Source organism: Pleurodeles waltl, chromosome 10 (assembly GCF_031143425.1).
Source record: "Pleurodeles waltl isolate 20211129_DDA chromosome 10, aPleWal1.hap1.20221129, whole genome shotgun sequence".
Lineage (NCBI taxonomy): Eukaryota > Metazoa > Chordata > Amphibia > Caudata > Salamandridae > Pleurodeles > Pleurodeles waltl.
Genome location: NC_090449.1, coordinates 151,722,834 through 151,750,681, shown reverse-complemented (window position 1 = coordinate 151,750,681; position 27,848 = coordinate 151,722,834). Strand labels below are relative to the sequence as shown.

General features: G+C 44.7%; 1 protein-coding gene across 1 annotated transcript in view; it reads left to right on the top strand.

The window, feature by feature from the left end:
* Positions 1 to 27,848, top strand: part of PEMT (phosphatidylethanolamine N-methyltransferase) — an 893,879-nt gene that overhangs the window by 633,061 nt on the left and 232,970 nt on the right. The window contains exon 5 of the mRNA XM_069210067.1: positions 11,255 to 11,366. Coding sequence (XP_069066168.1) covers positions 11,255 to 11,366 — 112 coding nt within the window. The remainder of the gene's footprint in view (positions 1 to 11,254; positions 11,367 to 27,848) is intronic.

Sequence of the window (27,848 nt, the reverse complement as noted above, 5' to 3'; positions counted from 1 at the left end):
TAAACTATAGATCGTCAATCTATTTCCGTGTTTCTTGTCTAAGGACTGATTGCATTTCCACTCAAAAGTAGTTCACTATATTCCAGTAGGGCTAATAGTTATACTATTTGGATTTCAGTTTGCATTCTACTCTCATTTTATTTATTCTGCTTAGTAAATAACATTTAAATAAAATTATACTTTCAAAGTAATGTGTCTGGCCTTCGATTGACTTGTGTATTGGGATAAGCTAGTTAAGGGTGGAAATGGTCCCTCTCCCATGGCCCAGCCGTCTCTCCTTTCGCATGCTGGCTCAGGTGAGGGAGAAGCTGAAAATAAAACAAAATATTGTTATATTTCTCAGCTGCTGGCTCTTAGCCAGTAGGGCGACCCTCCTCCACCATTGCAGTTGCTAAGCATCGCCACAGGTGGGAATTACCACTAAAAAATGTTTTGTGAAATAAATTTTCCAAGGAAAGTGTTTTTTTTTTTTTTTTTTGCAAGGGCCTCTTTTCTGTAAAACCTATTATTACGGAACATATTAACTGCAAATTGTTTTAAATGTTGCTACCTTTGTGAATATTATGAAGTTTGCAAAGTTTTGAAAAAAACTTCACGAAGACTGGGTGATAAACGTTGTTACTAGGAATCCGGCTACCACTGCTATTCTATGCTTTGTGCCTGGCTTTATTTCAAGGAGAGCCTCTGAGCTGCTGCTTTGGAATGTTTCTGGCTGCTCATGAAACCAGGGCGTAGCAGCGGAGGAGCCACCACCAGTTATGTATATGACCCACCGGCTAATCAGGTTAATGAGGCAGCAGCTGAAAGCTTCTCCTTTTGTGAGCCTCACAATGGCACATACAAATGATGTCTCTTGCGCAGACAGACCATTGTCTGATACGCTCAGTGCAGGCACCTGATCCACAGTTTTATCAGTCACCAGGATTAAGCGATGACACGTGCCGGCGATTCAGATGGACACCGCCAAGTGTATAAAAAATACCCCAGAAATATTCCATCCTGTTCTACAGACCTGAACATGCTCGTCAGGGAACAGCAAAGCCCAGCATGCAGCGCCTGCGCATTCACTGAGTAGAGACAATGCCATCTTTGTTGAAAATTCATTTGTAGGAAGCAAAGGCAATTCCTTGCCTGCTTTGGGTCAGTGAGTCAAGTCCTTGAGGCCCGAGACATGACCAATGGCTGATTTTATTTCAAGCATTCTATCCATCACTTTTTATATACTTAAGTTGTGGAACTCATCAGCAGACTCACACCCTTACTTTAGTGGCACATGAAGGTTTTATTAGAGTGTTTTTTGTTTTAAAGTCTGTTTAATAATTAGTTTCATGTCTCAGTGGTGCAAAGTAACCCAGTCTACTTCATTATTAAGACAAATGCCTTTATATAGGGCCATGGGCCCTGCAGCAGTGCAGATGTAACAGTGGTACCATATAGTGCTCATTTTTTTATCTAATTTGCATACTGAACAGTTTAACAAAAACAGAAACCATGAATCTTGTGTGTTCAGTGCATTTTTTAAGTTCTATTCAGCCTAGTTTATGGCACATGATCTGGTTATCTTAGGGTGTGTTCCGGAGGAGCATGCGCTCAGTAAGGTAAGGATAGGTGTTTAGTAGGCCTTCTTCCTTAAGTGTTCATGTCTTGATGTAGCACATATCCAGGCCTCCACCCGCTGCATTCTACCTGTCCTCTCTCCATTTCTGACCAAACCATAGCAATGTTTCTTCACATAGAGGTGCTTTTGCTTACCCACACACTCAGCCTGACCCACTTTTGCACGTAGGGTCAGGCTATCACTAGTGGCCCATTTCTTCACCTCCCTTCCTCAGTTCTCATTTCCATCGCTATAGCTCTTTTAACTATTAGAAACGCTAAATCTAGGAATCTGTCACCAGCTTTTTTTCCCATTTCGGATGAAGAAAGAGCCCAACAATGCAGTTCTCTATTTGTAAAGGCCCACCCTGTCGATCTTCCCTCCTAGGTGTTTCATAACCCTCTTCCAGAAATGATTACAGGACTGTCCGATATCACATGAAAGAAATCCGTATTTATTTGCCTTTATTTGCATCTAGGGCAGGTCATCGAATTAGAACCATGAATCCTATGGGTTCTTTTCGGTGTCATGTATGTCCTGTGGAAGTAGCTAACTTTGGTGTACTTAAATCTAGCATATCTGCAGACATTTTAGGCATGTGCAAGAGTTTTTTTCCACTCGCCATCATTAAGTTGTCTGCCCAGGTTGACTTTTCATTCAGTCCTCAACCCGTTCAGTTTAACCTTAGTCACTGTAGAAGGGTCTTCTAGAACCAGGTCACTAGTTTGTAGCCCACAACTATTGTGACTAGAAGCTGTAGCACTCCAGGAAACTGTAGTTCGGTCTAGTCAGTCCCTCACTTTCCTTGTATCATGTTAAGAGACCGCACGCTATAGGAACATTGCTGGGAGTCCAAACTCCCTCTCATTGCTGGCAAGGTCTTTAATTCTCCAGGCACAAAACAAAGTCCCACACCGTTATCTGACTCCCCCTCATCCATGCCTCCAGCTTTCTCACACTAAAGAATCCCTAAAGATGTGGGAAAAACAAAGGGTCACTTCCAGCGCTTTAATTGTATCTTAAGGAGATGGAGCATTTACCATGCGGGTCCTTGCCTCTCATGATTGAAGTGGCTTGTGCGCTATGATCTTGGCTAATCCAAAATGTTCCAGTTTCTTGCAGGTGTACACCATCAATAAGTCTGCTCCCCCACTATACTTGTGTCACCAGTAAATAAAGTTCAGAAGTCGGTGCACCCAAACCACCATCTGACACCGGTCGCTTTATCTTGTTGAGCACCTCCCTGTGTCTGCTTCCACCTCAGACAAAGTTTGACAACAAAGAATCCAATTCATTAGAGTGGCTGCTGGGTAAAGGTGGGTTGGTTAGTGAGGTTCTTACAGGGGTGCTCCAAACTCATCATTGGAATGTGGTACAGCAGTAAGGGTGGTAGTAGCTGTGCGTGTGACTCAGATGGTAGACAGTATGCTACGGCAGGAGCCTCCGACTGGTGGAGTAAAAATGTAAGAGTACATATTTAGATGCCCTTCTATATGGATCTAATTTCCCAGAGGTCCAAGGGAGGGGTGATTGTTAATATATGTTTCAGAAAAGTATAAAGTCACAAGAAATAGGTATGGCCCAGAAAGGTCAAGCAGTGGTCACATATGTTGTCGGCAGGAGCTTCAAGAGTGGTTTCACTGTGTTATTGGAAATTGCTGATGTTTTTCCTCAGCCACCACAGGGAGCAATACTCATTATGCCTCCGTGTGTTGAGTATCTCGGTCTGGTTGTCCTGGTAGTAAAGGATGAATCAATGTGGTCCTTCCCCCTAATGGTTCTGGCATACGGCACAGAGGTGCAACACAGCACACCATGTAAATGGCAGAAGTGCAGGTCAAGAGATGTGTGCGTTTGTCTTCCATGTATGTTAGAAGACCTTTGGGCCACTCAGCTGCAGAGGTAGGTGTACTACTCATGTTTGCACCCATAGCAAGTCAAGCAAGACTTTAGCTGGGCTAATTGTAGGATGGGGTATGCCAGGTGTTTTTTGAAGAGAGTGCAACAGTATTAGGAGAAAATGAAGAGCACCCTGTACATCTGTGCCCTCCGCCACATAATATCTGAGGTACCTCTTTTTGCAGTCTCAATACAGACTCTCCAGCTTCCAGAGACGACATTGCAAACAATACTCCACAGAACCAATACATGCTCCAGACTGAAGGTCTTTTAGTGTCTCAGTTGCTTTGTTTCTATTCGCTTCTTTCTTCCATTTGTTTGACCTACCCACAGGAACTTTTTGGTTTCTCTTTCAGTAGAATCGACATTCGTCCTGCTTTGAACGCAGCCTTGCTAACAGATAGATCCACGTGTGAAAAGTACCAGTTTGCTGCCTTTCCCTGCCCCCTATTGGTCACTAGGAAAAATTAAACAGAAATGTGGAAGATACAACATCGAATTTGACTAATCTTGGCAGACAATGAAGACTACTTAAAACAAGCATTTGCAATGCCGGTCAGTCTCGCTTGTATACAAAGCATATATGACAACAGACTCAATTCAATTTGGAGGCTCTCGATCTTGAAAGGCAAAACTTGTTTCAATTTAACTTTCTCCCGCCTGAAGTTACCTCATTTCAAGGCAAGTCAGTGGAAAAATTAAACACACCGAGTTTTTTGTTTTTGTTTTTTAACATCTTCCTCTTTCTGTATCCCCAATGTTGGTGTCCTCGGTAAAGGCGAGCGAGGCTGTTTGGAACTGCCAATGCTTGTTTTTCATTTAATGTCAAAATGTATGTGAGTAAAATGGAAGTCTCTGTCTCCAAACGCGGGAAGTGAACTAAGTGCAGGTGGGCTATATTTTAAAAAGAGCAGGATGGGCAACAGGCAAGTCGTGAAAGCGACCCCGGCCTCGGGTAGGGTTCTTTATGGGCCTCTTCTGTCTGCAACTCTGTAGACAAATGCTCAAGAGCGAAGAGGAATGAAAGATGGGTATATGGAAAAGGGAAAGAATGATGGAATATTAAATGGAAGGGATGAAGGATGGCTGGATGGATAGATGAGTTGGTGGATAAATGAGTGGCTGGGTGAGTGGGTAGGCAGATGGCTGGTTGGGTGAATGGATCAGTGGATGGACAAGTAAAAGGTTGGCAGGGTAAAGGGATGGATGGATGAGTGAGTTGATAGGTGGATAGACAGGTGAAAGGGTGGTAGATTAAACTGGCTGAAAAGAGTAAATAGACAGGTGGATGAACAGGAGAAAGGGTGGCAGAGTAAAAGGGTAGATGGATAGGTGGATGGCATAGTAAAGGGATGGATAGGTGGATAGGCAGCTGAAAAGATGGCAGGGTAAATGGATCGATGGATTTGTGGGTGAAAGGGTGAATGAATGGATGGCAGAGTATATCGATGGATGTACGGTGGGGGTGGATAGATGGGTGGCAGAGTGGATGGAGGAATGGATGGATGGCAGTGTGGATGGATGGCAAAATGGAGGGAAAAGAATGGGTAAAGATTGAATGATGAATGAAAAAGGAATGGATGACAATGTGAAGGTGAAATAGTGGCTATCAGCGGGTGGATGAAAGAATGACTAGATAGATGCTTGGATGGAAGTGACAAGAGAACTTTTCTAGGGAGGGCTGAGCTCACATGCTTCACTTGATCGGTGCAATCAGAGCTTTAGTATAAAGAGGGGATATTTTAATTCCTTGCTACCCCCACCTCTCCCCCCCCCCCCCCCGTGCCAGACTGAAGGAAGAGAGCTAGAGTAGTTATTTTGTAACACCAATATGCAGACTCACAGAGTCCTTTATCTGTCCGTTAGTCAGCCTAGGTTGCCCACCTTCGACTTTGCCTTTGCTGCCTAGAGTGGGCTCCTGGTAAGTGCTAGCTAATGTCAAGGTGTGTCTAATATGCCTCAGCTGGAGTATTGATAAAAAAGGCAGTTCAGCCTTGAAAAACCCTCGTGGATGGAACAGCGTGTGAAACGACCCAAGATGTAACAAAAAGCAACCACAAGAGATAAGGCGTGATTTATAGTAGTTAATTGTCAGTGTTCCTGCTGATGATTTTCCTCTGTTGCGATTGGAGATGTTTTTTCTGATAACGTGATGTTTCTTCAAAATTAGATGCACATGTTTATAAATAGAAACCAACACAGTGTGCTTACGGCAGTAGTTTATCCACGCGAACTAGTTCACTCTTTTGCAAATGACTGTAGAGCTGATTTCATTGTTGTTACCATTCTGCTGTTTTTGTACGGTTGCTTTCTGCTTAAGGCACAGTGCCCTTGGGCACTATCACCTTACTCATATAGCCATATTGGGTATTTATAATAGTATGTGGAACAGAATGTGCATTATTTATATTAAAGATATTTATTGTACAGCGAAGTTTGGTGCATTAGTGATTACACTATGGGCCTGATTACGACCTTGGCGGAGGGGATTACTTCATCACAAACAGGATGGATAGCTCGTCCGCCGTATTACAAGTTCGATTATATCCTATGGAACTTGTAATACGGCGGACGGGATATCTGTCACGTTTGTGATGGAGTAATCCTATCCCTTAAGGTCGTAATGAGGACCTATGTTATGACAAGCACACAGCAAACAACATGGGTCCTGAGTGCAGCAACAGGGCACAAAAACCTGTTTGGCACAAGACGCGAATGCAAGTCTAGAATTTTATAAGGATTTATAGTACTCCAGGCAAAATAGCTTTTTTGCATGCTGAAACCATCTCCTTATACCGAGAATGGTTATTTTCAGACCTTCAGCAGGAATGTACACAAATGTCATCCAACTGGAACAGCCAGCCAAGGCAGTCGCACCTCCCCATTATCCCATATGTCTCTTTATTTCGTGCTCCCAACCAAGGCACCTGCTGCTCTATAGGTGCGACCATACTGGTCCAATGCCCATATATTACAGATGGAGGGGCACCAAGAAAACTTAGAATCATCCAAGTACATTGCAGCATCAATATACCAAAGAAAAACAGCCAACTGTTTCGTCCACCATACGTGAACTTCAGCAGGGCACTGCAATCCAAAGGTGCGACCAAACGGGTCCAATGTCCATATTATAATAATTGAATTGCAGTGCCCTGATGAAGTTCACATATGGTGGACGAAACGCGTTGGCTGTTTTTCTTTAGTATATAGAAGCAAATAAAAGCTGCATTGGAGCAACATACTTGGATGATTCTATGTTTTCTTGAAATTTCGTTGGTGCCCCTCCACCTGTAATATATGGACTTTAGTAGGAATGTGTTGCTCCCAATAGATGCATTGCAGTGCCCGGTCTCAGCTGCTGATGAAGTGCATTAGCAGTGGAGTACAGGTTTACATTCCTGATTACTACAGGAATTTGTCAAGAAAACATTTCAGATCTTAACAAATCAATATAAAAAAAAGAGTGCAACAGCCGAGGATTTTAGAAAGGGTTGGAAGGCACTGTGCCACTATGTATCTATTATATTATGCATTAGAATGTTAGAATGACATTGCTAGTCCTCTATGTCAGAGATCTATGACCTTGTAAAGGCTCTCGTCATTGACTAGATATACCAATACAGTAGGTAGTCTTTACCTGATGTGTAACCAGCTGCGCTTCAAGTCTGTGGATTTATATGCTATCTTCAAATTAAACTATAAGGTGTTTGTAACAGTAAGGCCAAATCTTTTTTATTGGCAAGCCTGTGTGCACCTATACAGTCCTAACATGGCTAAAGTATTTCTGTTCCATTCTTGAAAAAGCTGCACTTGGGCTAAACATGTGTTGGTCTGGCATGAAGAAGTTAGTACATTGATTTACTTGCATCTAGAATACCATACGTAAAGACAAGAAATACTTCTAATTCACCTGGAATCTCATAATGCTGAAAGCCAGACCCATTAGCTCTCTGGAATATTTACTTGCTTTTTTTAGTTTACTCCCTTTTCATGGCAAATAAACATAGATTTTAGTTCCATTTTAAATAGGCTCTGTGACGTGTGCCTTGTATCCCGTACCTTCCTTGTGGTTAGATGCCTGACCTTTTACTGGGAACATCTAATGCTAAAGTTTTTGTTTTAATTTTTTTTTAACTCTGTTTTATTGAGTTTCTAACAACAAATAAAGATAAAAAACAAACCAAACAAACAAGCAGTGCGTTGTCATACGCAAAATCAGAATGTACAATGTTCTCCTGAGCGTAAGTTGATGATGATACCTGTAAACAAAAACATGGATCATATCCATCAGACCAGCAGTATCTCCACCCCCTCCCCTTCCATAGGGACCTCCTATGGAACCAAATTGTTCATACTTCATCATAACAGCAATACACTAGTACCACAATTGGTCATCAGCAATATGCCCAGCATAACATCCTTCAGCCAGGGATCCTCATCCGAGCTCCAGTCAGAGCTGGAATCTTGGGTCCAGTGAAGCGCTTCAACAATGTACTCCAGGCCGTTATGTCTTCCAGTGCCCCTTCTTCCCTGCGTGTCAGTTTCATGTTTTGTGCCTTAGCCACCCCCCACTCCAAGACATCACAGGACAAGTGAAAAGGGGAAGGGCTCTGTGTTCCCCTCCAGCCCATAGCCACCCTTCGCTTAGCCAACACCAATGCAAGCTGCCCAAATCTGTATGGAACGCACCTACCCCGTGGTCTCTGTAATATACCCAGTAGGCAAGTCAATGGAGTCGCCTCAAGTCCCAGACCTGTAACCCCTTCCGAACCTCCACCCACCAAAACTGCCGCAGCTCCCTACAGCTCATAACAATAAACAACAAGAGGCACTCGTTGTATCTACACAATTAACCAAATGGTGTAAAGATATCTGACTCGGGGGGTCATTCTGACCCTGGCGGTAATTACCGCCATGGCGGAGGTCGGCGGTAGCACCGCCAACAGGCTGGCGGTGCTCCGCCGGGCATTCTGACCGCGGCGGTACAGCCGCGGCCAGAAGCGGAAAGCCGCGGTGTACCGCCGACTTTCCGCTGCCCATGGGAATCCGCCATGGCGGCGCAGCTTGCTGCGCCGCCATGGGGATTCTGACAGCCCATACCGCCATCCTGTTCCTGGCGGTTCACCCGCCAGGAACAGGATGGCGGTATGAGGTGTCGTGGGGCCCCTGGGGGCCCCTGCAGTGCCCATGCCAATGGCATGGGCACTGCAGGGGCCCCTGTAAGAGGGCCCCACAAAGAATTTCAGTGTCTGCTTTGCAGACACTGAAATTCGTGACGGGTGCAACTGCACCCGTCGCACCTTCCCACTCCGCCGGCTCCATTCTGAGCCGGCTTCCTCGTGGGAAGGGTGTTTCCCGCTGGGCTGGCGGGCTTTCGGCGGTCGCCCGCCAGCCCAGTGGGAAAGCCAGAATGACCGCCGCGGTCTTTTGACCGCGGAGCGGTCTTTCGGCGGGAACCGCTTGGCGGGCGGCGACCGCCGTCCGCTGCGGTCAGAATCACCCCCATAGTCACTGTCTATGTCCAAAATTGCAAAACAACATCCCATGTATCTCTGGAAAAATGAAATGTACACACACAAATTGAAATGCAAAATAAACTTCAAGTATAGTTCCAAATTTCCTGTGCTTTAATAGCAATGTCCAAATTCAGTTCAGTTGGTATTAGAAAAAGTTGTCACACGTAATATTCCAATCAGTTCCATGACCAAGTATCAATGTCCCAAACCGTTCAATCCATTATTCAACGGCACTTGCCATGCGTGATGTTACATTTTGACCCCACAGCCAACACATGTTTTGTCCGGGGATTGCCTTGTTGACTTCGTCAGGGCTGCAATTTTATCAGAAGTAAACATATTAAGTGAATATACACAATCATCAGATTCCAAGATGATATATAGATCCACCACCAGTTCTCCAGAGGGTGAGATGGATAATTGCGAGTTACTAGAAGGAACATGAATAATAGAAAACGCAAACTCGGTGTGACAAATCATGGATTTGAATAATGGATTGAACGGTTGGGACATTGATACTTGGTCATGGAACTGATTGGAATATTACGTATGACAACTTTCGCTAATACCAACTGAACTGAATTTGGACATTGCTATTAAAGCACAGGAAATTTGGAACTATACTTGAAGTTTATTTTGCATTTCAATTTGTTTGTGTACATTTCATTTTTCCAGAGATACATGGGATGTTGTTTTGCGATTTTGGACATAGACAGTGACTATGTCAGATATCTTTACAATATTTGTTTAATTGTGTAGATACGAGTGCCTCTTGTTATTTATTGTTATGAGCTGTATGGATTGCCACACAGTTGGGGCTTCGGGGTGTGGTCCTCCAAGGGTGCACCGTGTGTTAATTGTGGTACAATTCGATATATACCTCATAGCCTTGAGCGCCAAATTTCTCCCATTAGATTACACCCACATCGAGTAACAATTCAGCTCCCTAAGGCCTGGCCAAATGGATAAAGGAGGCACCTGACTCCCCAGACCAAGGGCATCCAGTCTCCCTCGTCGGGTCCATCTTATTAGAACGAACAGGCATGATGTACACATGGTGAACGAAATTAAAGTGCAACAACTTAAATCTATGATTACAAGAAACCGTGCGTACCAGAGACAGTGCCAGACCCAGTCCCCATCTTCTAAGGGGTTCTCCAACTCTCAATCCCAGGCCCTACGCGCCACACACTCCACCCCCACACTGTCCCCATGCAGCGCTCTGTAGAACAGAGTAACCAGGTTTGGAATCCTCTCCCCAATTTATTAACTCATTCAACATCTTTGATGCCACAGGGGCCACCGGGAACCCAGACCAGACCTCCCGGGCCACACTCTTAATCTTGGCATATTGCAAGAACTTTCCAACCCTCAATCCAAATGTATTTTGTGCCCCCTGAAAGGAAATAAACTCACCATTAGGATATAAATCAACCGCCACCAAGCAGCCACCCATTCTCCAAGCCTCCATTGACATACAAGTATCTATGTCCCGAAAGGGGGCCAGACTCCAGATTTTCAGTTCCCTATCAAAGGAAGCATGCCCTAATATTCTCAATGCTCACGTTTAAAGGCATCATCCCTATAGTGGATTGTTTCTCAGATGAATTATTAAAGGAGCAAGAGGTGCTGTAGATTAGCAGAGACTGCAATTGTAAACCTAACTGAGTTCAGGAAAACAACAAACAAGTGACTTATAATTTTATCTCTGCAGAACGCCTATGTAGTTATCAAATAGTATTCGGTATTTATTTATGGAGGATGGCTGGATACGAGAAACACAAATTCATCTTGTTTTGCCTTAGCCTTTATACATTTCACAGATTATTAATAACCCAGCCCCTATCTGTGGACAGTGGCGTGATTACACTGTTTCCATGATTTGGAGCCTTTAGTTGAGAAGCTGTGTCTTGTTGCTATTATGGAATGAGAGTTTGAATCTGCAGCTGACATATATCTTTGATGCCCTATAGCTGCACCAAAATACTTTAACAGCCGTTATTCTGGAAGTAATTTAACTATTCAACTTGTAGAGGATCAATGCGGTCCAGTTATTGAAACAGATTTAAATGGTTTCACAACCCAGTTTGCCTTGAATATTTTCTTTTCTTTTGCAGTGATCCAGGAAATGATTTTATATTATGTTAGGTTGAGACAAAAAAATATTTTTCTAACGCATTCAAAACGTCTGTTGCTTTTTTTAGATTCACTTATGTCCCTATACTACTTCTTTCTGTTCCAGGAGACTATTTCGGCATTCTGATGGAGGAAAAGGTTACAAGCTTCCCATTTAATATTATGAACGATCCAATGTACTGGGGGAGCACAATGAACTTCCTGGGATGGGCGCTCATGTGAGTAAAGATGCGACGTCATCGGTAACGGCCGCGAGAATAGCAAATATATGTAATGAATTTCAAAGATGATTGAACATTCGTGCAAGTGTGCTACTAAATCAATAACCGTTAAAAAAACAATCAAAATGGTGCTAAAAGATAACATTCATAAACGGTGATTTAGGCATACGATACAGTGTCAAAACTGTTACAAATAGTATTTCTGTTCCCTTTTTAGTGCTAGTGTGCGTTTTGAGTTCAGAACAAATTGTCTGCTCTAGTGACTTACTCATTGTTGCCACCAGCTTTTTATTTGTGATAAATGAGTGCAGAACATGTATAATGAGTTTGTAACAAGTTCAAAAACAGCCACAAAAATTGTTTGCATGCATTATTCCCAATTATTACCATCAGTCTGTAAAACAGGTAGAAAAACAAGGTGAGAACCAGGCCCAAAAGTAATTTGCATCAAACTCACTTTGCCAGATCTAGTTATTTAGATCATCCTTAAGCTTACTATTTTGCTACAATGAGAAGTAGATCACTAGTCGGATTTACTGATGCGGGTTGCTTCCAGAAGTGCAAACTGATTAACATTCCCACCATGGATTTGCATTTGTAGATTTAGTGAAAAAACAGTATACCCTAAGGAGGAAGTAGAGGTGTATCTCTTTGGTAATCCCGAACTGCAAAATTCCAACTGAAGAGTGAAACCCCATATTTACTATTCATTGAAAAAAACGAAGACTAAAATAACATATTTAGGTGAATTTCTCAGTGACAACATTAATGTTTTGAACTAAAAAAATGCTAAAAATCACCAGTTATAGTAAGCAGTGATAACTATAACTTGTGCCCCGCCATGCACTGCTTATGATCTTACATAGCATCACTCATTACATGTTCTACGACATCATTTATGACATCACTCATGACATCTCAATTGAAATCAGTGATGTCTTCTCTGAGGCTTCACTGATGACATCATCCAGGCTTCATTTTGCTGCATATTGCTGTATAAATTGCTATGGCTTTACACGTACTATAGTTCACATTCACAATCAACCACAGATACATGGGAAACCCTCATTGAGTATGGTAGCCAATCTGTATACAACAGTTCAGAGAAAGACAAAATAGTGAATGCCAATCCCAAAACAAATGCCTTACTATGGACAGCCTTTATCTGTATCAAACCCCTGTCACACACTGAATATACATTAAGAAATACAGTTGATATCAGTAGCGAATTGAGCGCTGTAAACAATGTTTATTCTATGGAGAGAGTTCTCTGTGTACCTATTTGCAAACAGTGAAACTGTCAAGAGATTTACACCACGAGAGTACTGTAAATAATCTACTAAGAACAGTGTACATTCTGTGCAACAGTTGTCAAAACACTATTTGCTAAACTAAACAATATATGAAAGTGCTGAAGATCATACCAGCAGCACCCTTAATACTGTGGTGAAAACTTTACTGATAGCCCTTCTTCTGAAGCAAAACAAGCACACGTTATTAGGTTAGTGAAGGATAAATGATCATACTAACACAATTCTCTCTACTAACTCAAAGCTGCTTACAAAAGTTAGTATCTGCTACTTAGAATCTTTCTCCTGTTGGAAACTTTTTGAGCAGAACCTAAAAAATTGTGTGGAGCATAATCAATACTAGTCAACTGTCATTCGCACAAAGAGTTAGTCATGAATGCAAACATTTATAACATGTTCAATACTTCTATACAGCTACGGTGCAGTAGGAGCACACACATTTGTAAACACTTGCACCCATTAGATACACCCAGTGCTTAATTTGTAAATAAAAACGTGCCGGTGCCCAAAGCCCTCCTCTTAAAACACACAGGTGCTGCATTTAAATGTGCGAGCACGGAATAATGAGGCAGCGTAATCCTGAAGCCATTTTGGGCATATTCAATCCATTTAAAGCCACTCCGTGCCCCTTCAGCTCACTCTGGCAGATTTCTGCTTTCTCCCTTTGTGACGCTTTTTCATTTTTCTCTTCCTCCGTCGTTCCCATATGTGTCTTTTGCTCGCAGCAAATGGTTGAGGCAGAAGAATGGTTGAGGCCCTCAAAAATAAGTGCTGGTGCTCAACACCGGAAACAGCAAGCACAAATTAAGCACTGGATACACCCAAGCTGTATAAAATTATATAGAATTAATATGGTAGTTACTTGCCACTATGTAAACTGTAAAACAAACTAGCACACTCATTGGATGATGTCACCAGTGATATCATCAATAATGTCATTTCATATGTCATAGAACATGTCTTAAGTGATGTCATATGTGAAGTCGTAAGCAGTGCATGGCGGTGGTGCAAGTTATAGTTAGCGCTGCTGACTATAACTGGTGAATTTCTATGTTTTCTTTAGTTCAAAATGTTAACATTGTCACTGAGAAATTCACCTAAATTTAGTGCTACCTTAACCTTTGTTTTTTCACAGTGAATTTATAAGGTTTTGGTAAACAAAAAATCATACTTTCATTACAACTAACTATAACATTACTTTATCCTTTGCTTCTTTCCAGTGAATTTCTAAAGGATTTCTCAAATAAAAATATATTTATAAATACTTAGAAACTAGCAATTCCAACAGTGTTTGTGCTGAGAATAATCTACTTCTTAGTTGTTGTAACTAACATATTCAGAAATATTCTCAGCATACTTTTCGTAGTCTTTGTCTATTTCCAAATTACCATCATATTTATGGATCAAATCTGTTTATTAAGTTTTTCAATTATAGAACATCGCACATGTACTACATCACAGTATTGCCAAAAGGCACGTAGATAGCTTATTCCATGCGAAACAATAAAAAAAAAGAAGATTAAGGGCCTCATTCAGATGAAGCACCGCCAACAGGCTGGCGGTGCTCCATCCTGTATTCCGACCGCGGCTGTGAAGCCGCGGTCGCCCAGCCGGGTCTGGCGCTTTTGCGCCGGATTTCCCCCGGCTGGGGGAATCCTCCATGGCGGCGCTGCTTGCAGCGCCGCCATGGGGATTCCGACCCCCTTCCCGCCAGCCTGTTTCTGGCGGTTTTTACCGCCAGAACCAGGCTGGCGGGAACGGGTGTCATGGGGCCCCTGCAGGATTTTCACTGTCTGCCACGCAGACAGTGAAAATCGCGACGGGTGCCACTGCACCCGTCGCACCCCAGCTACTCCGCCGGCTCCATTCGGAGCCGGCTTCCTTGTAGCTGGGCCTTTCCCGCTGGGCCGGCAGGCGCCCTTTTGGCGGTCGCCCGCCGGCCCAGCGGGAAAGCCAGAATGGCCTCCGCGGTCTTTTGACCGCGGAGCGGCCAGGTGGCGGTTCCCGCCAGGCGGGCGGCGCCGGCCACCCGCCAAATTCAGAATTGGGCCCTAAATGTTTAACACAACTATGTTTCCCCACTGCTGGTTGAAAATGCATTAATCTAACAATCTCAGGCTCTATTACCATATAATTATAGTCCAGAATAAACATCCCCTCGTAGGCGACCTCCCGGGCAATCAATTCAAATTCAGAACCCTCAGATAAATTGGACATGTCAGCTCTGAAAACTCCCCTGATAGAATACGTAAAAACGGTTGCCAAAGTTCCCTAAAGTCCCCACTCCGCAGCTGTGAAGTCAGGGTAAGCTTTTCCATAGCGAGGATAAACCAGAGCTTGTGCAGCCAAGAGACTGTTGACGGGATCTGCTCTGTCCCCCACACTGATAGCAACAGCTGTACAGAAAATTCAAGGCTAAGGCCATCTGCCGACCCTTCAAAGATCTTAGGGGAAAAGTTAGCGGGTTGGGGAGACCCAGCAAAGTATACGAAGGAAATCTAGGGATCTGAGTGTCAAAGGCCCTGTCCACAGTGTCTATTATGTCCTTCCAGTACCGATGTAGTTTGGGACAATGCCATAGTAGGTGTACAAGCGAGCCCCCACCCCCACACCCCCTCCAGCAAAGACTAGATTTGTCATGATTCCAAGCATGGATCCTGTTTGGGGTGTAGTACCAGGAAGAGGCTACTTTATAGGCTGTCTCTGTACCTGCTGAGTTATAAGCTGTGTGGTGCGCCCTATAAAAAACACTCTCCCACTCATCTTCCGATAGCTCCCTCTCTAGTTCTTTCTCCCATCTCAATTGACCCTTAGTCTTGGTTGAACGAGCCTCCCCGCAAGAGGACATAGAGTTCAGAAACCACACGCTTATCACCCTTTTTCATTAGAATCCATTTTTCAAACGGGGTTAACGGCCTATCAATTAATATCCTATTGGCTGGAAGCAGGGCCCAGTGTCTTATTTGGTAGTACATCATCCTGTCGGCCTCGGTTAGGCCATATTGCTCCCTCAGCTGGTCGAAGGGGATAACCCCATGCTCACCAAATAAGTATCCCACCCTTTTGCAGCCCCTCTCATACCACCGACGCAGTGCTTCCGGCTGTAGGCCAGGGCCAAAATCGGGGTTCGTGCCCAGTGGAGTCATTGGGGACGGGAAGGTCGTCAAACCCGCCCTGCCGACCACCCGATCCCACACTCTCATCGTAACCCCCATAACCGGTGATATATACAACCCCTGCGCCCTGTGACAGCGCCTAAGCCAGGGTTCCTTCCACATGTGAGAGCCAGCCACTGCTTGGTCCATGAAGCACCAATGCTTCTCAGAAGACGGTCGGCTCCATTCCAAAAGGAAACGCAACTGTGCTGCCTGAAAGTATCGAAGGAGGCAGGCGACCGCCAGCCCCCCCTCCCTCTTAGGACGATACAGAACCTGCCGTGATATCCGCGCCTCCTTTCCTTCCCATATAAATCTTAAGACCGCCGTTTGGAGGGACACTATCGTTCGCGGGGGAGGTTCCAGCGGGAGCACCTGGACCAAATAAAGTATACGTGGTAGGATGGTCATTTTCACTGCCGCAACCCTACCTAGCCAGGACAATTTAAGCCTCCCCATGACTCCAAGTCGTGCTGCACCTCTCGCGTTAGTTTCGAATAGTTCAACTTCGCTGTACTGGCGACTGTAGAGCCTAGCTCAATCCCCAAATATGGGAGCCCCGAAGAGGTCCATGTAAAATGGAAACTGGCCTTCAGGTCCCTTTCATGCTCCGCAGTGATAAACTTGCCCAAAGCCTGCGATTTAAGCATGTTCATTCGGAACCCCGAAACCTGTCCAAATTCCTCTGTATTACCCATTAGCGCCTGTAGTGAGGTCATGGGCTCCGCCAAAGTAAGAGAGCGTCCCATTAACCCGGACCGCTGCCCGAGCGTCCCATTAACCCGGACCGCTGCCCGAGGCTCTTGATAAATGCATCGAATCCATGTCATAAAACCTGCACCCAGTCCAGAGCGTTCGAGCACCCTGAACAGGTATGGCCAGTGAACCCTATCGAAGGCTTTCTCAGCGTCAATAGACAGGAAGAGCGCCGCCCTACGGGAATGTTCAGTTTTGTCCAAGAGATGGAGCAATCGCTTGGTGTTATCGCTGCACTGTCTATGGAGTATAAATCCCGACTGGTCAGGGTCCACAAATCCTGGCATATAATAGTTGAGACGGTGTGCCAGAATGCCAGTGAACAGTTTGGCATTGATATTCAGGAGGGAGATCGGCCCATACGAGGCGCATTCCTCTGGGTCCTTCCCCGGTTTCGGGATAACAACGATAGTAGCGTCTAACATACTAGACGAAAGCACACCCGTTTGACGAAAGGAGTTAAAAAGTCGCACAAGAACGGGAATAAAAAAGCGCAGAAAAACCATCGGGCCAGGTGACTTCTCGGTCTGCAACCGAGCAATCGCAGATATAACCTCCTCAGCCCTTATAGGCTGGTCTAACGAGGCTGATTCTGTCACAGACAAAGGAGTGATTGCTATGTCCTCTAAGAAGGATTCTGGGGCTAAGTCACCGGGCTTCTCAGCTATGTACAGACTACGATAGAATTCCGCAAAAGCCTGCGCTATTTGGTCGCTCGTACCAGCCTCTGCCCCAGAGGGGAATCGTACCATTTTTATCAGTGACGCTGCACGCTGTGCTCTCAGCCTATGCGCCAGTAGCTTGCCGCACTTATTACTTCCTACATAATACTATTGTTTGAGGTGGACTACCGCATACTCTGCTCTGTCCCAATCCAACCTCCTCAGCTGCTTTCGGACCTTCTCGAGCTCTCGCCATATTCTAGGAGCACCGGTGTGTTTATGTGAGCGCTCTAACACCCTCACTTGCTGCTCCAGGTCCCCCCTGAGTCGAGCCCTCACCTTATTGTTCCTAGAAGAAAGCGACATCACCTCGCCCCTCAAGACAGCCTTCAGTGCCTCCCACAGTGTTGCTATGCTTGTTGTCCCGTTGTCGTTAAAGCTGAGGTAATCTATTATTGCCCCTTGGATCGCCTCTACCGTTGCACCGTTCTGAAGCATTGAGTCCCTAAATCGCCATCCCGATGGGCTGACCCTCTCCATGTCCGTGTGAATCTCAACTGTTACCGGAGCATGATCCGACAAAGCCCGCGGCTCGATCGCCGGGTCTCTAACCCTGAGGAGAAGCTCCTGGGAAGCCAGAAAAAGGTCCAATCTAGCATATGTTTTGGTTGCCGATGAGAAAAATAGGGGCAGTCCCTCAACGTGGGGTGCGCACTCCTCCACACATCCACCAGACCACACTCACTCAACCACTGCCGCCCAGCATCCGACAAAGACCCTATCTGACCATACCTTTGGCCTGAGCGATCCAGGTCCCCATCCATCACCAAATTAAAATCACCCCCCAGCAATACAGCACCATCAGGGGATTGGAGCAGCAGAGTCAGAGACTGTCTCAAGAAGGCTTCTTGTTGGGAATTGGGTGCATATAGGGAAGCGATCGTGAAGTAGAGACCCCCAAATCGAATCTTCATGGCCAAGAGCCTCCCCGGAACCTCATGCAATTTGGATATGACTTCCCCCGGGAATGAGCGTGATAAAAGTATCGCCACCCCTGCATGCTTTGGCGGTAGCGAGGACCAGAACTGCCTGGGAAACCACTTAGAGCGCATGCAGTAGGTATCTTTAAGGACAAGGTGCATCTCTTGCAAAAGGCATACATGACTCCCGGATCTCTCTAAAGCTGAGAGGATGGCCAGCCTCTTAGTTGAGTTATTTAGCCCCCTAACATTTAAGCTTATACATTTGATGGTCATAGCCTATACTGAAGAAAGCAAGCAGAGGAGACAAGAGCACAACATAGGACTACCACCCACAATATTATCTAGACCGCCTAGAGTACTCAGGCCTGAGGATGCCTTCTCAAAAGACCAGCATCGCAGGGAAAACCAACAGCAAACAATCAAAAAGCACAACAGGTGCATATGACACAAAAGTCCTCGATCGTCCATCATCGCGAGGTAAAATCTCCACGGGGCAGTATATCCCACCAGATTAGTAACTCGGTCCATTGCCCCCGCCGCCTCGACCCACTGCGACAATCAACATATTATTACGACTGCGGCCTGTAGTAATCCCGGGCGCCCCCGGGTGTCCAAACCAGGCTGAAGTACCGGCGGCCACGCTGTTCAAAGCGGCTTCTCTCTCCGATCTCAGCTCCGAGGTTGTCCGGCGCTGCAGCTTCCTTTTCTTCTCTTTTCTCCGCCACCGAGGAGGGCCCCCCGCCGATAGAGCCGCCCCCTCGCTCGCCTCCCGGCCTATATCCTCAAGGCCCAGGACATGGCCAGCCTCCATAACAGATTTCACCTACCAAAGCTGTTCCTCCCAGCGGAAGACCAGGCGGAACGGATGGCCCCAAGAATAGGACATATTATGCGCCCTCAAGTGATCTGTGATGGGCCTGAACTCACTCCGTCTCTGTAAAGTCTGCACAGATAAATCATGAAAGAGCTGGAGTTCATGCCCTCGATAGAGTACACTCTGGAGGTTGCGGGCCCCCTGTAGAATCTTTTCTTTAAGGACAAAATGGTGGAGACAGGCTAAAATGTCTGGGGGGCGGCCTCCAGGGGCCCCAGCGCGCCCAACTCGGTGCACCCGGTCCAGGACTACCTCCTGTGTCACTTCTGTGCCAAGCAAGGAGCGAAACAAATCCACCACGTAGCCCCCAATGTCCCCTTTTTCAGTGCCAACCGGGGCCCCTCGTATACGAATATTTTGTCTCCTCGAGCGATTTTCCAAGTCCTCAACCGCCATCTGAAGAAGGTCCTGTTGCTCTAGGAGGCGGACTACTTCCTGTTGCAGGCCCGCGACCTCTTCACCGCGAGGGATCTCACTGTCCTCCAACTGCGATACACGTTCACCCAAGGATCTAACCTCTCCTCGTATCTCCTTCACCTCCCGTGAGATGTCCCTATGCAGCTCTTGGATATCGCCCCGGAGTGAATCAAACAGGGAGGTCAGAAAGCCCTTCGTAACGGAAGAACTCTCCTCTGGATCCGTCTCAACTCGACTCTCCAAGGCCCTCGTCTCAGGTAAGTCCTCCATCACAGTCCCATATGCAAAGAGCGCCCCTGCCAACATATCCCTCACTGAGCGCTCGCGTTTGGACTTTGATGTCGCCATGGCGCACCGGCCTGATCACACCTCACCGTCTCAGTTCCGCAGGTCCTCCAAAGTGACTTTCCGAGGCCGGTCAGTATGCGCCGCTCTGTCCGGAACCGCGCCCAGGTCCAGCTCCCAGCCGCCACCACGTAAAACGGTCCGCTCCTTGCGCTTTTTCGCTGGACTACAGGGCCAGGCTACATAAAAGATCAAATGCTGGGGTTGTGCCACCCGGAGGCCAGGTAGCTGGGCCCACACTCTCCACTGTGGCCCCGCACCTCACTGACCCCGCCCAATGGCGCCGGGGCGAGGAAGCCCCGTCAGCAGCTGCCGGTCCAGCGGGGCATATGAGAGCACCTCTCACCCCTCAGGCGCTCCAACCACAAGACGCCGGGTCCCGTGGCGATCTCCAGTTGTTAAGGGGCCCAAGGGAGGCCCTCGGCCCTCAATCCCCGGCGCCCCGTCTGCAAGGGCCGCCGAGGGGAAGGTCCGTCCCGCGGCCCAGGCCGCGCTTCGGGCCGCTCTGCGGCGGCAACCCCGACTCCTGGGCCGAGCCCTGCTCCCCCCGCGGGAGCGTCGCAACTTGGCCCCGACCGAAGCCGAGGAGCCAGAACCCCCGGGGGGAGCCTCGCGATGTAGGGAAAGCCTCCAGGCTTCCCCCAAGCTGGCCGCAGGACTCTTTCTAGGGCCGAGGCGGCGGAGCGCAAGCAGAAACGTCTTAGCGCTCCGCCATCTTGGACACGCCCCCTCTACCATCATATTTATATTTCAAAAATAGACTGATCAATTGTTCCTGTACTGTATAGTAGGTGTTTTCACAATGTACATTCATTTTTAAGGAGTGTGATTGCTCTTGGGGCAGGCTCTCAAGGTTGCAGAGTTTTTTTGTTCTCATCTGTTGTACAGAGTTGGTTTTCATTTGGTCAGTTATTACTGAATGCTAATCTTTAATAATAAAGTCAGTGCAGTATGTATATTGTATTAATTATTTTGTTTGTGAACTTATGGCTCTTGTGAGACGATTGCGGGTGCCGAACACACAATCCCCTGCATCGACTACGAGGGGGCTGTTCTACCTATTCAGCTCTTACAAGCCGCTTGGGAGATCATACATTTGGAATTAAGTTCAGACAGTGTATTTTTGTAGTTACGAAGAAAGTAAGTCATGAAAAGTTGTTTAAAATACAAAAACATTTGATGTATTGTTGCATTTGTTTTTTACGATCTCATGGGCATTTCGTAAAACACCAGCAAGACCCCCGGGAGAGGAAAGTCATCCCAAGGAAAGGTTGTGATTGTTTCATATTGATTTCTTTATTTAGCAAAAAAAAATGTTGTCCTTCTTGTATCTTTGCATATTGGGTTTTTCTGTGATTACACCTTTTTGGCTAACTCTCTGACTTTGCTGATTTTCTGTGATCAGAATGGCATCATCTGAATCAGATGAGACCCATACTCCCATTCCAGCAAGTCAGCCATCTCAGCTACCTAAGGAGTCCTTGGCGGGCAGTTTTTTCAGATGAGGCCCGGTGGGAAGAAAGTATCTGCCAAATATGTAATTAGTAAGATATGCAAAACAGAGTTCAGTCGGGCACCCAGCACAAGCAATATTCCTTGAGTACTACTGGGATGTAGCAACATTTGAGAGCTGTGCACCCTTAACACCTTGCTTGGGCTCATGCTGCAGACCGTGATAACTTATCAGGAGCGTTCACATTTTTTCAACTTGGTGACACTGTCCCTGTCTAGGTACTCACCACTCAAGCAGATAACAACCATGTATATCTGTACAAACCACCTTTTTGCTGCCTGCTTATGGAAGGGGATTATTTATTCTTCTGAGGCAAGCAGGGCTTTACAAGACAGGCTTGTCCAGGATCATAAATGCCCACCTAGGCAGTAGTTATTTTTATTTTTTTTCCTACATTTTTCTCCTCTTTGTTTTGAAGGAGATATTGTTGTTCTACTCACAGTTTCTTGTTTTTGTTCTATCGCTTAAAAAAAAATAAGTTCCTTATGTGAAAAAACACAAACAATACAGTTGTTCAAAATGTTACTTGAAAAAGCTCTTTTCAAAGCTACCCTATACTTTCATTATGTATGTTGTTCATACTATCTACCCCTTTTTCTCCTTCTTGATGACTCTTGCAAGACACATGTGAGAGCCATGATGCTCCCCTACACAGCATGGGCAATTCTTGCTAGCCTCTCAAGAGAGTCAGGCACAGTCTTCCTTGCCACTGTGACGGGGCTTTGTTTGTGTTCATGAGCACCTCGCGAAACTGTACTTTAATAATCAAATTTGCATTTTCACTGAACATATCCTGTTGTAATAGGTATAATTTATATGCACCAGATTTTCGCTACCTCTCCACTTTTTTTTTCTTGCAATCCTGAGATACTTGCAAGATTGTAAAAACACTTTAGAGGAAAACTATACATTTTCTTTCATTACAATAGTTATCACGTATAATCCCCACTACTAGACTATGGGGAGGGGTCGGTCTCTCCACTGAGAGCTTGCATCAAGGGAACTAGTTTGTAGAGTAGGGTTTCATGGTTAAGCTTTTGCTCTAGGCAAGACTACTGGTTTAGGGGTGAAAGCACTTTTGTTTGTAGATGACTAGGCCAATCCTACAACAAGTTGCAACTGTCTACCCATCCCTCCTGGCTCACAAACAGTACCTCACCAAAAACCTAAACAGTAAAAGGTGTTTTGTGGCAGCCTTTACGCATGGACTCAAGAGTGCAATATCTCAGGGGAGTCGTGGTTAAACGGAGATTACCCTTTTCTCACATGAGCAACATGTCTCAGGCACACGCAGGTAATGAAAGAGATGCAGTAAAGTTTTCAATAGGTTTTATTAACAAGACTGCAATCTACTGTAAATTGCACGGGCTGCAATGATTAGGATAATAAACAATGCAAGAAACAGAATTGTAAACTCGAGAGTCATGAATACAAACATCATCTTGCAATAACATACGATGTGAAATAGATGTGAAATGAACCTTAATACCCTAGCATGATGAACCTAATCTCTAACCAAGAAGAGGTCAAGGTGTGTTAAACCTAATGTGCCAGTAATATGACCATGAGAAGAGTCCCCCAACCCTCGTTACCTTGGAATGAAGTCTCTGGATCAGACTCCGTGGAGACACGAGGACAGGGTCTGCATCAAGACTACTTGTAGCATAGATAGTGTTGATGGCATCTGGTAGGAATCCCTCTGATAATCATGTCTGTGTGAGATGTATTTATACACATCGTGTAGGACCCCGGATGCAGGTAGCTTCCCAAACAATAGATAAGAAGGCATGCTTGGGGTGGCAATTATATAAATAATTTCCTGAAAGGGTACATCATGTCACTGTCGCACAAAAGTGCGAAAGTACATGATGTGAATACCTACGTATCTCATTTATCCTTGACGCTGATAATGAGCCTTTATAGAGCGGCACTGATTATGTGAAACTAAAACATCTTCCTAACTATAAACATGTTAGCCATCTTCGAAAATTAATTAAATAAATTTGCTAAAACAGAGCAAGCTAAGTAGGTTAAAAGTCAGTAGGTGACGGAGGCACAGGCCTGCAATCCAGAAGGCTAACCTAAACTCCTGATTCCCATTAAAACTAAATAGGATCCACTACAAGCGTGTAAAGAGACACTGCCTCCCTATTCACATCTTTCCCTAAGCTCAGTAGTATGCATAGTAGGGTGGGGATGGTACTCACCTCACATTTGAGACCTCACTATTCCATACTAAGTATAACAAGTAAAAGCCTTCCCACTGACAGCTCTCCGCAGGGAAATAACTGTATTCATTACACTTTTGGAATGGATTTCCCTGTCCACTCACAGATCTCCCCAGCATGACAGATATATACAGCACTATGTAGGGAACCATTGTGTTCTGCACTCACACCTCTCTACGGGACAGCTTGGCTATACAATACGGTGTAGTGAACCAGTGGCATCTGTCCTCATACCTCTCCTCAGAACAACTGTGATATGTAGTGCTGTTTGGGAAGGAAGTCATCTCTCTTGTAACACATCTTACCAGGGTAAGAGATGCCTCTCATAGTGTTTGAGAGAAATGTATCTCTCTACTCATACCTCTTCTTATGCTGATAGGTATGCATATTAAATTGTAGGGATTAACTGCCCTGTTTCCTGAGACTAGTCTCTTCCATGATAACTCTGCATAGTATAGTATGTACATAGACTGGCCTTTCTCCTGTGGTGTGTCTCTTGGGTAATGCTTATGCAAACTAGGGCGTGAAAAGTGACTTACCTTTGTGATCACACCTCTCCCCATAATGAAAGAAGTACAAGTAAAGTATTTAGCTCAAATTACCTTTATGCTCATAAGTATGTTTTGCCTAGCAAATATAGAGACTATGATATGAAAACACGTTGTCCTCTTAGCTGAGACATCTTCCCAGAGTATCACATTTGCATAATTTGCTTTCTGTAGAGACTGCTGTCTCTGCTTATACCTCTTTTTATGATAATGAATACTATTAGTAGAGTGTAAAATGGAGTAACCTCTTTGTTTTCAAGTTTGTCTTGGACAACCAGTGTGCATATTTCAGTGTAAGGACACAGTCACCTCTCTGTCAGACATCACCTTAGGGGAGGTGCATGTGTAGTAGGGTGTACACAGAGACAAAGCTCTGCGCAGAAAGTTCTCTTTGGAGTGACAGGCATCTATACTAAGATGTGCTAAAGAAAAAGAACTGCCCTCTCCACCAGTAGACAGCAGTGTGTAGTATACTATGGGAGTGCATTTGCCTGTATGCCACAACCTGCTTCTTGTGTAAAAAAATCTTTATTCTACAGAGGGAAGAAACACTAATCTCTCTATAGTACCTTAAACACATAATACACATAGCAGAACAGTTACAGTTCTTGAAGAATGTACTGCCACTTTAAGTCAACATTCGAAGACTGTAATAATTTTCAAATCTTTAAAAGCTATTAAGGAACGAAATCAGTAATAACATTAAACATTTTATTTAAAAACAATTTAACAACATAACAAACAATAACAACATTAGTAAAGTAGGACAACAGTAAAAAAAAAAAACACACTTTACAAAGTAATTACATTATTTCTCCTCTCAGTACTAGGCAGTAATACCTCCTCCCTTTTGCTTTATTTGCCTACTGGATTTTGATGTACATAGATCTTCTTTTCCTTCTTTTCAGCCACCTTAACCTGCCAAGCAATATCTCATTTAATAGTCTTTTTTCTGGCAGGCTAGGTGGCAAAACAGTCTGTTAAAAAAATCAGCAAAGAGGAGTTCAGCCAGGAAACTAGTAACAACCAGTGTGTTACATCCTTTAAAGGAATGTAGAAGTATTGTAAATGCAGTCATTTTACAAGGATAGCTAAGACAAACTTAGCTAATGCAACCAAACTACAGTTCTTCATCTACCTACAAATTATTTCAGCTGGTAGATACAACCTCTCCCCAGGTACTCAGTGCTCAAGCAGATAACAATCCTCCTTATATAAATAAAGCACTTTTTTGCTGGTTAAGTAAGCAGATCATATTGTCATTAAAAAACAAGTGGAGCTACACAGAACAAGCTTCTCCAAGGGTATAAATGTTACAGAAGGCAGCAATAGCATCATTTGTGTAATTATATTTTTTCTTGGCTTACTGTTCCATCTTTCTTCCAAATTAAACATTTTTTGTTTTACTCGTCCATGTAATGTGTGACATGGTACTTTTGTTTTTCAGAGCTTCTGATTTCCATTTTTTGCCAAGGAAAAGACAAAGTAAACAAAAAAATATAAAATTACATACTGATCAGTAAGTGATAATGATACATCACTACATTCTCTGAAGATTGTTACATTTTCTGCCCTCAATCAAATATTTATATGTACTGCACCACTAACTTCATAATCCTTTCTGTCAAAAAAAAATCCACAGCCTCAAACACTGCATTTTTTTATCTACAATTATATTATAACCTGCCTTCAAACATGGTTCCATAACAATTGGTAAAGTAACACATTCCTCTCTACACAGCTTTCCTAACAGTGAGCACAGTGTTTTACTCTAGAAATGGCAATATCGCCACGCAGACATCTCATAGGTGGTAAATTATTTGCACAATAAGGTTCATAAAAACACTAGGCCTTGTATTAACAGATTGCAGATGCTTTGTTTTATTATTTCAGAAACACTGCCTTGTTTGCGCGCAACTACATATATATTTTGCATTTTCCTTTTTTAACACAATGGTTTTTTTACTTCCCCCATACGATCCTGCAGGACTTTTGCAGGATCATAAAGCACCTTGTGGCAGGCTCAATTTTCCATGTGGGTGTTGCAAGAGGCTCACATGATCGTAACATGCATCATGGCAGGCTCAGTAAATTTCCCTCAGGTCTGGCAAGCTTCACTCCGTGAAGCTTCTGAGCTATTCTTGCGAGGGTCTTGCGGAATCGTAAGAAAATTGAAGGGAAACAGTAGTATGTTGGGTGGAGTCTCCTCTCCACTGAGACCTACCTCTTACATGACAGGTGTGTGTAGTAAGTTGTGGGGAGAGATTAGCCTCTCCACACAGACTTCTGTCACAGAAGATAGGTGTACTTAGTAGTGTGCATGGAGGGTCTTACTTCTCCAGTGAGACTCCTCTCTTGGATGATGGGTGTGCATAGTAGGATGTTAAGAGAGACTGGCCTTTTCCCTCAGACCTCTCTCATATGAAAAGTGTGCTTAGTAAGGTATCTGCATTAACTGCCCTCTCGTTCCACACCTCTTTCTCAGATAACTGGAGTGCATAGTAAAATGACAGGTTTGCGCGGTAAGGTGAATGGAGAGAGACTGCCTCTCCACTAAGTCCTCCCTCTCAGATGATGGGTGTACGTATGAGGGTTTGTACATGGACTGGCCTCTTTTGCCAGACCTCTGTCTCTGATGTTGGCTGTGACTGGTAGGGTATGTACATGGACTACTCTCTCCTTCCAGAACTCTCTCTCAAGATGACTGGTGTACGTAGTAGGCTGTGTGGAAAAATATTGACCTCTCCATAAGACCTCTGTCACGGATGACGGGTCTGGTTAGTAGGGTGTTTACATGGATTAGCCTCTTCTGTCAGACTTCTGTCTCAGATGATGGCTGTGCATATTAGGGTGTGTACATGGACTAGCCTCTTCTGTCAGACCCCTCTCTTAGATGGCAGGTGCGTGTATTAGGCTGTGTACATGGACTGACCTCTTCTGTCACAACTCTGTCTGAGATGACAGGTTTGCATAGTAGGGTGTGTGGAGAGAGACTGGATTGTCTGCTGAGACCTCTCTGTCTTGAATGACAGGTGTGCACAGTATGCTCTGTCCAGGTGCTGTTCTCCCTGCCAACACCCCTCTTTCTGATAATGAATGTGCATAGTACAGTGTGGGGAGAGACTATACCCTACTCACAACTCCTGCAAAGCCGGTGGATGTAAATAGTACACACAGACAAACACCATTTCCAATAATACTCCTTCCTACAGTAGCAAGTGTGCATACTACAGTGTATTCAAAGATCACCTACTCCTTTCTACTGTTCACGATCCTGCAAGAGTACTGTGAGATTGTAACTTTTTGGGAAAAAAGGAATTAACCGTCTACCCATCACTGTACTTATCTCTTACGCGATTCCTCTCAATATGCATTCCTACTAATGGAGTGTGTTCAGAACTCATCTACCCTTTTTCACTATTCACGATCCCACAAGAGTGCAGTGTGATGGGTTAAAAACAGTTTATTTTTATCACAACTGTTATCCCTTAAACACCTCCTCCCTAAATCTAGGGGACAGTATGCCTTTCTGATGCACGCTTATATAGCTTTTTTGCTTCATTGCCAAAACACCTCCAATTTTTCAGAAGTAACCAGTAACGGCTGCCATCAAATTTCTAAAAGAACAAGTGATGGACGGAATACTGAACAATGTCAGACATTCACCCACAGTACAGAGATCTGGGCC